The sequence below is a fragment of the Apteryx rowi genome, unplaced genomic scaffold (assembly GCF_003343035.1).
Source record: "Apteryx rowi isolate R43461 unplaced genomic scaffold, aptRow1 scaffold_396, whole genome shotgun sequence".
Classification (NCBI taxonomy): domain Eukaryota; kingdom Metazoa; phylum Chordata; class Aves; order Apterygiformes; family Apterygidae; genus Apteryx; species Apteryx rowi.
In genome coordinates, this window is record NW_020450485.1 from 662930 (window position 1) to 676243 (window position 13314).

General features: G+C 36.8%; 1 protein-coding gene across 1 annotated transcript in view; it reads right to left on the reverse strand.

Annotated features, from left to right (window-relative positions):
* GABRG3 (gamma-aminobutyric acid type A receptor gamma3 subunit) overlaps positions 1-13314 on the reverse strand; it is a 330885-nt gene that overhangs the window by 158921 nt on the left and 158650 nt on the right. The window contains exon 4 of the mRNA XM_026074700.1: positions 2008-2228. Coding sequence (XP_025930485.1) covers positions 2008-2228 — 221 coding nt within the window. The remainder of the gene's footprint in view (positions 1-2007; positions 2229-13314) is intronic.

Sequence of the window (13314 nt, forward strand, 5' to 3'; positions counted from 1 at the left end):
AAGAATCTTGTAAGGAACCTTCTCTGAATTTACTTACACTGTGAAATTAAAATTCTTTCCATCATTTTGGGATACCTCTCAAAAGCATGTTAAATCTCTATATGTCATTCTCTCCTGAGTAGCATAGATATAACAAATAAATGACCCATTAACATAGACCAGCAGAAATGTCTTCAGCCCCATCTGAAAGCTTGTTTTACATGGTTTCCTAACACAAAGGAGACCATGAAGGTAGCTAATTTAAAAATGGCTATTAGAAACAGATAATCTTCAGTCTGATAGACTACAAAGTCAATCTATTTACCTGAGCAGATTGCAAGAAGTACTAGTTTATTATGTAGACCACTACAGATCTGTAGTGGTCAGGAAACCAGACACTGTATTAACTGTGTGCCTGAGTTTATGCAACAAGCATGGGCTGGGGGGGGGGCGGGTTCAGTTTTTGGTTTTTTTTTTTAAGGCTAATTTAAAAGCTAACAAACTGGATTTGGAAAGGTCTGGTGTCTCAATTGTAGGATGACGAACAGAGAAAACCTCTGTCTTGGAAAGGTCACTTGTGAGGAACTGACCAGCATTTTTGTACTGACACTAGAACAAGAGCTCAGGTGTTACAGCAGGAATGCATTCATGCCCAAAAGTAGCCAGGGAAGAGGAGGCAAAGGCAAGGAGCATGAGTCAACCTTGCACACTTTCTCCTGAATACAAAATGTTTATCGACACATCACAGAACCTGCACATACAGTAGTTACCACTCTCATTCTATACTGATAATGTGTGGTAATATAAATCAGATAGATAAATTATTTATTTTTGAATTACACAGTGTTACTGATGAGCAATGAACATTCTTATAGTTCCTCTTATGAGAAAAGGAGGCTGAGCTGAGTGGGAGAAAAGGATTCAAAACATCTTTCACACATTCAGCATGCTCATTCAAACAATCCACTGGGTCAAATATTATCTCATTTTTATCTGTTTAAATAAATTTTGCAGTCCATGCATGCGACATAGTTTCTTTAGTGATAGGTATGTAAGTCTAACTATCATTAGGTAGACACATAACTCGCCTAGAAATACTGAAACAAGACTTRATTTAAAAAAAAGAAAAAAAATAAAGAACAAGAGAGGATTAAAGTTGTAATCTTAATCACCAAAATCTTTATCCAAAGGCTACTGACATAAGCAAGAGCTCTACCACTGAACTCAGAGGAGCAAGCCTAAGAAGAAAAGGACACTAAAAATGTCAGTAGCATTTCCAACTGTTTAATTCCTTTCTTATTGTTTAACAAAGACTTGTCATTGAAGCCCAACTGCAATTGCAAGTATGATCAGTATATGATATTGCACTCAGAAGGCTGAATAAAATCACTGCAAAAATGTAGCATGAAAGGAATATCTCTGAAAAAGTTTGCTTTGTGAAATCTGGTATATGGCAGAACTTTCTTCTGTGCAATTCAGTTCTTCCACTAAGTAAAAACATATTTTGATTTCCACAGGCTCTTTTTATGCAAATATATACAGTGCCTCTAATACCATACAGTTGATGGTATCACAAAGTTTAGAAAAACTCTAAAATCCTTCCTTCCAGCAATTCACGCTTATGATGAGATGTGACATGCTATCTTTCAGTGTGTCTTATCCGAAAAATCAAGCATTGGCATTAGCATGAATCTAGAAATACTTTATCCAGTCTTGCACCTAAATCTGATCAGAAAGGTTTCTGGCAGGATTTATGGGACTATATGCTTCTGATTTTAACAAACACTGAAAAATCTGACTTCTACAATTTAGGGAAACTTACTTTCAATACTTAAAGATTTTTTTTAAAAGACAATGCTTTGTTTTTTAAACTCTGCAGTAGTTATGCCTGAATTTTCAATAAACATTTGTCAAGCAAGGTCAGTAGGCATCAGAAAGGAAACAACAGAGGATAACAGGGAAAGCTCTGAAAATTACTACCAAGCAAAAGACGCTAAAAGCTTTCAGCTACATACTTTAACTTCTTACCTGAGGGTATATAAGATTTTCCCATCGTTCCATATCCTGAGGAGCTGGTTGGGGGTGGTGATCCAGTGAGCTTCCGCTGTTTTGGAATTCCGGAATATCGTATCTGGTATCCAAATCAAACCAACCATGTTGCTGTTCAGAGTCAGTATTTTCATGGTGCTGTTGAAACGAAGACGGCTGTCTGTCCACGTCTGGGCAAAAAATATATCAATTTGATATTCCTGTAATGAAAGCATGATATGCAAATTGAAATTTGTTCCACGCTTCTCACTACTACTTGGTCTTCTATAAGGTCTATCCATATGTAGAGCGGCAAGATATGTTCAAGCCAACGGAGCTATGTTTTCCTTTTTACTGACCAAGGAACTAGACTTTTAACCTTTTTCCTCCTTTGTTTTCTTTCTCTAGCTACTTTAGAAAAGGGGCCAAGCTTCTCTCTTGCTTTGGTCCTGTGCCATAACAAATTCTGCACTTTCACATCCCTTTCAATTGTCTCTGAAAAGTCACAGCTACAAGATACAATTTGCATAGGCTTCTATGTCATAGGGCAGAATGATGAAAGAATTATTTGAGTCTGTGTTAGCAGTAGGTAAATATGAACAGGAGCAATATAAGTACACTGGGGAACAGTAAATTCCTCTGACTCTGGCAATGCCTTTTGTTTGTTTGGGGGTTTTTTTGGTAATTCCAATAAATTATTTGTCCTACTTGTAACCAATTATTCAGCCACTCTTTCTCAGGTTACACTACAGCAGAATTAAAAATGCATGTTTGTGCTTCTTTGAGACACCTCATGTACTTCAATGCTAAGAGCCAAGGGGCTGTTAACCTATTACCCTGAATAGGCTAATATGGCTTACATGTCACAATCTCATCCTTTCTTTCATTCCATGTCTACTGCTGTAAATAAGCGGTAAGTAAGCAGCCACAATAGATATAATAATGCCGAAATTAAAATATATATGGATGTACACACAAAACGATAGGTGAACACACAAACACACTGGCTGAAGCACAAAATACCCCATACAAGAAACTGTGTTGAAACCAGTATTCAGATTGTGAACTCCAGTCCTCAGAAGCCAGGAAAAGGTCATGTTTACATTCACCATGTTTTCTGCCTCTCCCTCTTTCCAGACTGCTTAGTCTCTGACACAGGAATCCTATGGAAACATGTATCCAATCATGTCATGAAAGACCCTCTCAGTATTGCAGGGCTGTCTGCATTCATGACAGTGACAGCTTTCGCTCACGTGACACAAAGTTTATGTTGCGCAATGCAGGCTAATATGGGGGCTGAGGGGAAAAAAGCTCCTCAGATCCTCTGGTAAATGCACTCTTGATATAGCTGAACAAAGAAATAAGGTTCTTTGGAAAAACAGGTAGGTCTTGCCTTTGACTACTCTGAACTTGCTTTTAGTGCATTTTTGCACATGTACTCCTAAATCTCCTATTTAAAAGGGAAGGTGTAAAAAGCAATACTATTACATGAACAGTATTTCATATTGTTTTATGTATAGATTTTTAGAAGAGCTTGTAGTCTGAACTGAGGACAGTATTTTTACTGTTTTCTGAGAACAATCTAGTTCTCCGGCACTATTACAATTTTGACAGGCCATCCTTCTAGAGCTGATGTTGTAAAACCAGGAAACCTAATTTACTGACATTGTAATCCTAGTCCAAAACATGCTCTAGGCCTCTCCTCTCTACATGCCAAATGATCAACAGATATATAAGAGGTGCTAGCGTGTATTCAAATGCCAGGTAATAGATCACCTTAGGACTTGAAGCCTAGCCACCAAAGGAATTAAGGACTATTTTTCTTTGTAGCCTACCTCACTGCCATTTTTCATTGTATTAGCTTTATTTTCTCAGGGAAGCTGACAGATTGTAATCTGAAGAGACTTTTTTTCATCTCAAAGTTTACAAGGTTGCACATCTTCACACACTTAAATAATGCAGTAATGTACACAGCATACCCTTATTGCTACCTAGCTCTTTATAAATATTGAAAAAGGACAATCTTAGTTCATCGGGTTTAAGATGATAGAGTGCTGATCTTCTTTCTTTACACTGAACTCTGTCTTCATTACTTTATCCTTGAAAGTCCAGTGACAAGAGTTAGTTGGCACATCCAGCTTCTATAGACAGGAATATGCCAGACATGTCCATGGGTTTCTCCAAACACTGATAGAGTAGAGTTGCTTTTTTTTAACTCGCTTGTGAGTATCAGTATTTATAGAATCAAAGACCATTTGTATACAGCTGGCTAATGACTGTGCTGTCTTTTTACAGAACAAGTTTTTGCATGATATTCATATTTGAGGTTATTTTATATGAATGCTTTACTTTGACTGTCAAATGATTACTAAGTTTAGGAGCATCTATAATTCCCTTCTGGTAGATTGTGCATATTTAGGATTTCCTCCCTCCGCAAAGGAAAGAAAGCCCTTGAGCTATGTAACACAGCATCCTGTAGGTACCGCGGTTAGATCTGAGCAAAGTAGGCACCAGAGGCAGTACAGGTGCATCACTGTGGTTTGCTGTCCAGGTAAACTGTTCTGGCTGAGAATCAAATTTTCTTATCCTAGAAGCAGGGCCATGCTAACACAACTATGCAACTTTCATTTGTCATTTCTTTCACTTATTACTAGATAACTAGAACACTGCAGATGTGAGTCTTATTCAAAACACCTCTGCAATGGGCCAGTGTAACTCCATTCACTTTAATAAAAATGTTTCAACTCAAATGAAGTGGTTCACAGACTTTCTGAGTTACCCAAGTCCTTAAAAATGCATTTTTCTTTATGTAAACTTAGGACACTTATAAAAAGCAAAGTAATATTTCAAAAAGAAAAGTTGATGAAAGTCTTTTAAAATTAGTGGCATTGGTATTTTCAAAGTTTTACCCCTATTTTTTTTCACCCAAAGTATTTACCATATTCAGTCAGAGTGCACAAAAATTTTGGCCCCTACATAACACTTTTTTTTTCCCAGTAAAAATAAATATACATATCCATTTAATTTCTGAATTGCAATTTCATCCTTTATATTCTCTCCATTAATCCTTTTTAGGAGTGGATGTTAGATCAGTACATCCTTTACATTAATCTTTGTAATTGCTTCAGTCTTCAACCAAGCAGCTATTGAGGTATGATAGTCATATATTCACTCTATGAGGAAGAGATGGAGGTCAGTTTTGAAACTGGCACTCAGTTCTTCACTTTTAATTGAGTTTAGCCTGTACACACTTCAGCAAAATTACCTTTATCTTCACTGATAACGGGCACTCAGCTCACAGTGAAGTTAACAGATTTCATATATTGCTTTGCACAAAGCTGGTACAGTGATCTCCAACACAGAGCATCCAGCAAGAAATGACCAGAAGAAAGGTTTCTATGTTGGTCCCATAATATAAGAAAAGAATATTTTTCATTTGCTAGCTAATGCTACCCTCCATTTAGAAGAATGCCTATGTTCAAAACCTTTATAAAAAGTAATGTTTGCACTTATAGCATTCAGGCAAAACATAACATTTCAGTGAAACAATGCCTTACATGAAGCAATGTCCTAAAACTCTAATAATATTCTGTATGTTTTTTTCACACTAGAAATGTTACCTTTTGATTTGTTCTTTTCTTGTTTACTTTTCTGACAACAACTTTTGGTTATTATAATTAACACACGAAGAAATAAAAAAGAGCAAAAACTTTAATAAGGCTCCCTCCCAGCTGCAGAAAGGTGAAACTATGTCCTCCATAAAATGACGTCAAGGTCATATACACTAAAATGTTCTGTCACCATAAGTTTTCTTGTCTTAAGGACCCAATTTTGCCATGCTACCGTAACAGGCATAAGACTTTTGCTGCTTACACCAACTCCACATACTCACACTGCATCTGGTTGTATTAACTGAAGCTATATTGCATAGTAGCCACACTTTCAAAGAAACATTCCTCCTTGAATAGAAGAGAAAACTCTATGAAGAAAATGGGACTACATGTTAACATGGAGGGAAATTTTAGGGTAATCTTATTTCCTTTAACATATCACATATTTTCTGAAATAATATAAAATTTCTCTGATGCAAAATTCAACTATCCAAAATTAAAGCTACTGATTAAAAAGGTATTTATTATCACTTTTAATAGATTTCATTATGATTGGATTTAAAAAGTAAACTCATAAAGCATTTTACATATATAATTCAAAGTCATCACACTTAGAAACTTCATCCAAATGGAATCTGTATGCAGCAGCTTCTACAGTCTGTCCAAATCTGATTACATAAGAAAATTGTTTTTTCTAGCGCTGTGTTCAAGAACATGATAAATTTAAAAATTTTAAGAAATTCAAAGAGCAAGAATGTGAAACTAGAATATTATGTTTCCCAATAGAAGACTCCTGACATACACAAATATTCAGCTGAAGTTGTGAAATATACATCAGGCTTCTTGAGAAATTTTAAATTTTCAGTACTATTTCCAGAAAGATTAATATTTTTCAGTAAAATTAAATCAGTTTATGTTTATTTTGCTTGATCATATCAAAATGTAAAACCTAGTATCTGGCAGCTAATTCCCTTCTGAGTGTCTTTGCTTTTTCTCTGCTTTCCCATGATGACTAGCTTATTACTAAACTTTGCCATCTGTTTTTTTTTGTTTGTTTGTTTTGTTTTTGGCAATTTACCCTTAAATGAATGCATTATCTTATAAATGTCATCACATAAAGAGTCAACTTGTACTTTCAGTACTTACTGAAAAATATTTAGTAGAACTTGAAAATAATACAAGCAACATTCTGTCACTGAAAATGTCTCTCCATCACCTCCAACAAGATTATATTTGAAAACAGACTTTTAAAATTGACACTTGACAATGCTCACCTAATTTCCAGAAATATCTTCTAAAACCTACAAAAACATTTTATGATCTTTTCACCTGTACTGTATGCAAGTAATTGTCTCATGGAGAACATTTCTGTGTATTCAAATTTCATAAGCTCATGAGGAAATCTGAAACATTTGCTGAGAAAAAGGATTGAATGAGTTGAGAAAAAGTAACTTAAATTTTTAAAAAATCAAATTATGATTTCCCTAGAGGGGACTTTTCTTTTGTTGTGGTTATGAATGGAGCAGGAAGTCAAAGATAATTTTTCTTTCTTTCTCTTAATTTGTGGACAGAGTGACATACCCCTAAGTTAACAATAGTTAACAATCAGCTGCAAATAATGATATATTGTCACAGTTGCAACTATCTGATTTTAGCATATTTTTCACATTTTTCACATTTCCAAACTTAATGTGGTTCCATTCCTTCCTTGAAAATAAGAAAGCCAGCAATGAATTATTTGCCTTTCAATTGTGTAGGAATGATTAATGATTGGAAACACCTTGAAGCTTCCATGGTCTGAGGCAGCTGTAGCCACAGAGAAAAATACACACTTTTCAACCAAGTCTTTAATTGTTTTGTTCATTTGAAAGAGGAACTAACATATTGTTGGCAATACATAAAGTTTTTGTCCTACCAAGATGTATCATTTTAGCTGTGGGTTAATCCTGGAAAACACTATTTAATTTGCTCTCTCAGACAAGTGATCTATTTGAATGACTACGGAAAACAGCATGCAGTGACTTTGTTGCTTGTAGTGCAGCCTTCTCATTTTCTGCATTTTCACAGCTCCCCACAACAACAACAGAGAGTCTTGTCCTTGGAAATTATGCTAGAATTTCTTTTATGATACTTTTCAGGTTCTTACTACTGCTTATCAGACAATCTGTCACCACCACGACAAAACTCCATTTGCTTATAATATATGAATCCTTTGAGCAACTATGGCTATCTTTTCTGATCCATTCAAAATAATTTCTCCAATCCTTCCAAAATTTTAAAACTTTTCAGTGTAGGTCCTATGTAGGTTGATGGAATAAGGCTATCTTTGATTAAAGCTATTATTGGAATCTCTGTTAGGCTGGTACTCAATCAACTAAAAATATCTAAATAATTAAAGTCCAATTTAGATTATTATTCTGGGTACTCCACACCTCTTGTGTATTATACCAACACACCCCAGACACTGTTCCCATATGCTTGAAATTAGTCCAATAACTGCGCAAGGGATAAAATCACCTTTAGTTGCCAAAAGGATTGACTTCACCAAAGTGGGAAATTCTATTTGTAAGGCTTTAAATGTTCTGGAAATAAATATTAATCTTCCTCTTTGTATTTTGAGCATATCATTCTATATGAAATATGCTTAAAAAGAAGTTGGAGCCCTTTATATTCAAACAATGTTATATAAATGTTAAGTATGATGGTTTAAGATCAGAACACAGGACAAGGTTGTTCAGGGAAACAGGAGAAAGATGAGAGGAAATTTAGCAATTTAAACAGAAAAAAAAAAGAGCTGTTTCAAAGTGCTCTTTTAAAACAGGAAACAGCAGTTTAAATTCAATCTCTCAAAAGCTCTCCTGTGAAAGTGAATACTTGTAATTTTTGTCAGTCCCTTCCAATTCTTTACTTCAGCCTGGTCAGATCCTTCACAGCTGTTATGCAGTAGCCTCAGTGTAGAATTTGAGGTAATTTTCTGCCTCAGTTCTCCTCTGAACCCTTCACTCAGTGCTTGTCCTCAGTGGAAATTTGTTTCTCTTTCCCGTTTAACAACATGGCTCTGAAGTCCTCCCTTCTACTTGCTCCTCAGCAGAACACACCAGCCTCACAGGAGAGTAAAACTTCTGAACAAGAACACAAGGGAAGTGGAATTTTTTTGGAGTCTGAAGTTCATTTTTATTAAAATAATATTTCTTCCAGCCTAACTCAGCACTGCAAGGAAAGTTTAATCAACAATTGAATTGCCTAAGATTACCCTGCAAAGGACTGTCTGATTGATTCTCCCTTCTTTTCAGTTATGTGACAAATGAATGAGAGAAGAAATGTCCCCTGAAATAAGGGATGAGTGGTTCCCTTTTCCTGAAGCTGAACATTCACACACCTGATATTAAAACACCAATAGTAATTCTGGCAGACATAGCGTACCTTTAGTTTCCCTGATTCATGAAAACTTACCCTGGATAAGTGGACTAAAACAAGGAGAGAATTGTCCACTGTTCAGGTAGAATGTCTCTTAATTGAGTTTTTGATCATTTGAAGAGGTACAGGCCATGCTCATGGCTAGTTTTGATGTTTATGGACATAAATACTCCCACAGTGATTGCTGCATGATGTGCACTGTTTGTTCCCCAGACTGCACAGTGTATAGGTTACAAACAGCCAGGAATCATGGTGATTCCAGGAGAGAACTGGAATGCTTAAAATATTACTTTAGCACTATTCCTTGACAGGTACTGGTTGTTTTTACATCACATGTGCAACTTGCATTCTAGTTTCAAAAATTTGTAAGCAGCTCTCAGATATCCTGTGGGAAGGAACTGTAAGTAGTGGAATCATCTACCATTTTCCAGTGAAGCTATTTTGAATCCTACACTCTCATTTTGGGCAAATAAACCAGAACGGAACAAATGGAGTCTGCTGGTGAAAGCCTGGTAAAATAAACATCTTTACATAGGCAGTGTGTATTCAAAACCCTTAGCTTATCATTAAGACAAACACAAGCCTTCTGTGAGGACAGTAATTCTCACATACTTGCTCTGAAATTTCACTGTGCTTTCTACAAGGCTTGGGGTGAGCTGGGTAGCCACATTAGGTGTGTCTGAATCTTGCCTTGAAGAAGCTCTGCCAGCGTAGAGCTGTCCATGGGTTCAAAGGATGCTCAGGAGCTGGATTTACGGGATCTTCCTCACACTACCTACAACATTCGGTTTTGTGGCAGAAACAATGGCACATCATGGCTCACCTTCCAGTTCTCTACCAGTCTGCTTTGTTTCCATTTTCTGTCCTCCTCCTCCTCCTCCAGCTTCTATTCTTACTAGTAATAGGCTCTGAGAGGTGGAAGAACTCAAGAGTTTCTCTCTCCCAGCAGGATAGAGGCTGTACCTTCCAAAGATCCTCAAAATGAATATACAAACCAAAACAAAGAATAACTAGTTTTACAGTGGTAGTAAAATATATATCTGTGAAGACTCTTCATACTGTTTTTTATTAGAAATATTTTGGATAACTTGCTCCTTTGTGAGAGTTTGCTTTGACACTTTCATATAGCTACAGGCATAATGGTTGTATGGAGAAAATAAAATGAAAGAAGCAAAGCCAACACTGAGATTGTCACCAGGGAAATAAGGGCTATTCAGGTTAACACTGACAAAGTATTTCAGAAAGAAATCAGAATTGTCTATATTGCTGAACACTCTGAGTTAAAAAAAAAAAAAAGCTAATTTTTACAGCCAGGGATTATGCCTTATCTGCCTCTTCCCATCACAGCCTCAACAGGAATCTCAGAGCAAGAAGGACATAAGCTGTCCACCTTCACTACAGTGTTGCTTTCTGGCTGCTTCAGCAGATTATTTCATTGATTTCTTGCTATTCTAAAGGGTGAAAGACAGCTAACCTCACACAAAAACCAAAAAATGCAATTAAAAAAATTCATGTACCGTTATTCTTTGTTTTTGTTTGCATATTCATTTTGAGGGTCTTTGGAAGGTACAGCCTCTATCCTGCTGAGAAAGATAAACTCTTAAGTTTCCTCCATGAGGAAACATTTGTCCGTCTCACTGCACCTATCTTGGCTCCCTGGAGGCCAGCTCCTGTCCTGCTGGATTCCAAATAACTTCTGACACTCAGCAAGAGGAAAGGATAGAGATGTTTAGATGTTTGTCCTGGCCCATCCCCACAGATCCCTACGTATCTCCTCCTCACTCTGCACTGATGGATTATCTCGTCTGGTTCACTCAACCATTCCACAGTCAGAAACATAGCAGGAAATCAGAAGGCATGCAGCCCACTTCAGAAAATCATTTGTAGATTTTCTATTCTCTTCCCACCCCTTTTGGTGGAATACTCTTCATTCTTGTTGCTCATTACTGCTGCTTCACATTTATTTTGGGACTCTTTTGCTGGCTTTTGTCTCCTCTACAACATTCCCAAAGACATCCTGGTTCTTATGATTGCTCCATAACTGCACTTACATAGGCTCGCCTCTTGATGTGTCAAGAGGACTAATGTTCATATCCTGTTGCAGACAGTGCCTGGGATTTTGATGATAAACTTTGTCTGTGATGAGCCATAACTATCTGTTCTTAAACTGTGCCAGCTTAAAAAGAGGGATGTCCAAAATAGGCAAGAAACGGCAGGGGAAGTAGAGATGGGGGATACATGGTAGAGGGCAGACTTTGGGTCACTGGATCTAGCAGACAACATAATTCAAAATAGTAATCAGAAATAGTCAGGAGATTGTTACTGGAGTACCATTGGATTTGACAGAGAAACTGCAGTGTCCACTCTGACCTGTAATTTAAGGCTTTATTGGGACAGCAGAAAGGTTGGGTTTAATATGAGTTACAGAGGAAGAGAGACTTCAAATGCATAATTCCATGTGGTAAGAAACTAAGGTTACTAACTTGTAAATTTAGTAAGACAAATGCACAAGGACAAGCTTAACTCTTGTGGAGATAGTAAAGAAATAACACTGAACAGAAGAAACAAAGAAAGAGAATGTTAATAGTCTGTGAACATACATTAATGGCTGTACTTTATATAATAAAGTGCACTATTAAGATCTCCTAAGACTATTTGATATCTGAAAAGGTTATAAAACAAATTATAAAGATACTTAACAGCATTCACATATTACAACAAAAAATGAATCAACTTTCTAAGTGTACATTTTGAAGTGTTAGCTAATCTTGTTTGTTCATGAAAATAAATGCACTCTTAGAGATTGCACGCAACAAGCCATTATGCAAATAATCTCTGTATTAAAGAAAGAGTTTGTTTTAATGAGGGAGAGAGGGCCTTTTTGCCAAAGAAGTGGAAGAACGTTTTGAAACACCTTTTATGCTCTTGGCAAGCTAAAAAAAAACAGAGGTTACCATAGTGGTTTAATGCATATTGTCACTTTTCTTAGTACAAGATAGCTATAAAGTAATGGGTAACAGGGCAATGATGAAAAAACAAACATCCATCTTACACTGAAGGATCAGGTATGGAGATGGTCTCACTCATTATGAGTGAGTGCAGAGATGGTAAGGAGCATTTTTTGTGTAGGCAGGTGGTAAAACCAGTTAGAAAAAAATCCTTTGCAGATGTCCCCCTCCACTGTCATTTTTAGGGTATCCCCTTGAGGCTATGCTATATCTTAAGAACTCATATCAGCCTACTACAGTATCCAAGTGTCCCAGAAAGTTACACATTTATTCTTACAACACTCTGGTTAGGAAAAAAAAAAAAGTATAATCTTCATTTTCCTTTTGGGAAATTCAGATATCAAAGACATCAATGTCTTCTCCAGGGCTGTGCAGGAAAGCTATACCTCATCAGCGATTTAAACTCCAGTCCTTCAAACCCTCTCCTGTTTGAAACAAGAGGTTTATCCTGTATGTCACCCATCAGTGAACATTTTCAAGCGTAAAAATAATAAATACACACAATTTTACATTTGTTGCGCTTTTCCCCAAAAGAAGTACTGAGGTAGTGATGGCACCCACACAGCTAAACAAAGGAAGATTAGAAACAAAGCTCAAGCACTGCACAGCCTGTCATTCACCTTGCTTCATTACTACCTTACTTCCTGACCCTGTCCTTTCCATGGCAAATCTGCCACAGAGGCAGCTAACCCTAAGAAATGTAGACATACACCAGATTGAGCTACTCAGTCTTGGGGACAAATATTAGTCTCTGGCCATCTTTGATTCAGCAGAATAGACATGCCCAGTTCACAAAGCCTAAGTTCATTACAACACATATAAGATCCAAAACAAAAGGATGAGGTCATGGGTGACAGAAATCAAGTAAATAGATGAAACAACAGTGAGGGGTTTTTATCTTGTATTCATAGCAATATTTGACTGGGTATTTTTAAAAACCCTTGCTTATTGTCATTCAACAGAAATTCAAGATGTGCAAAAAAGCCAGCTTTGCACAAAGTATTAGAAAAAGCTCATTTGTTAATGCCCTCATCTGCACTTGAGGGAAATGCAAATGTTTAACCACTTCAAAAATAAGAAGTCTGTTTTGCCACATAGGCATAGAGAGACACTCTGCAGTGAGAGTCTCAGCTGTATGCAGGCACCTTCTGCTCTCGGCCTGCTGAGCAGCCCAAGCAGGCACTGCTTCCCTCAGCACTGCCGGGTAAGACAAAAGCAAATCCCTCTCTGGTTCTGCCTTCCTAGAAGTATGCTTGGTAGAAAGTCCCTCT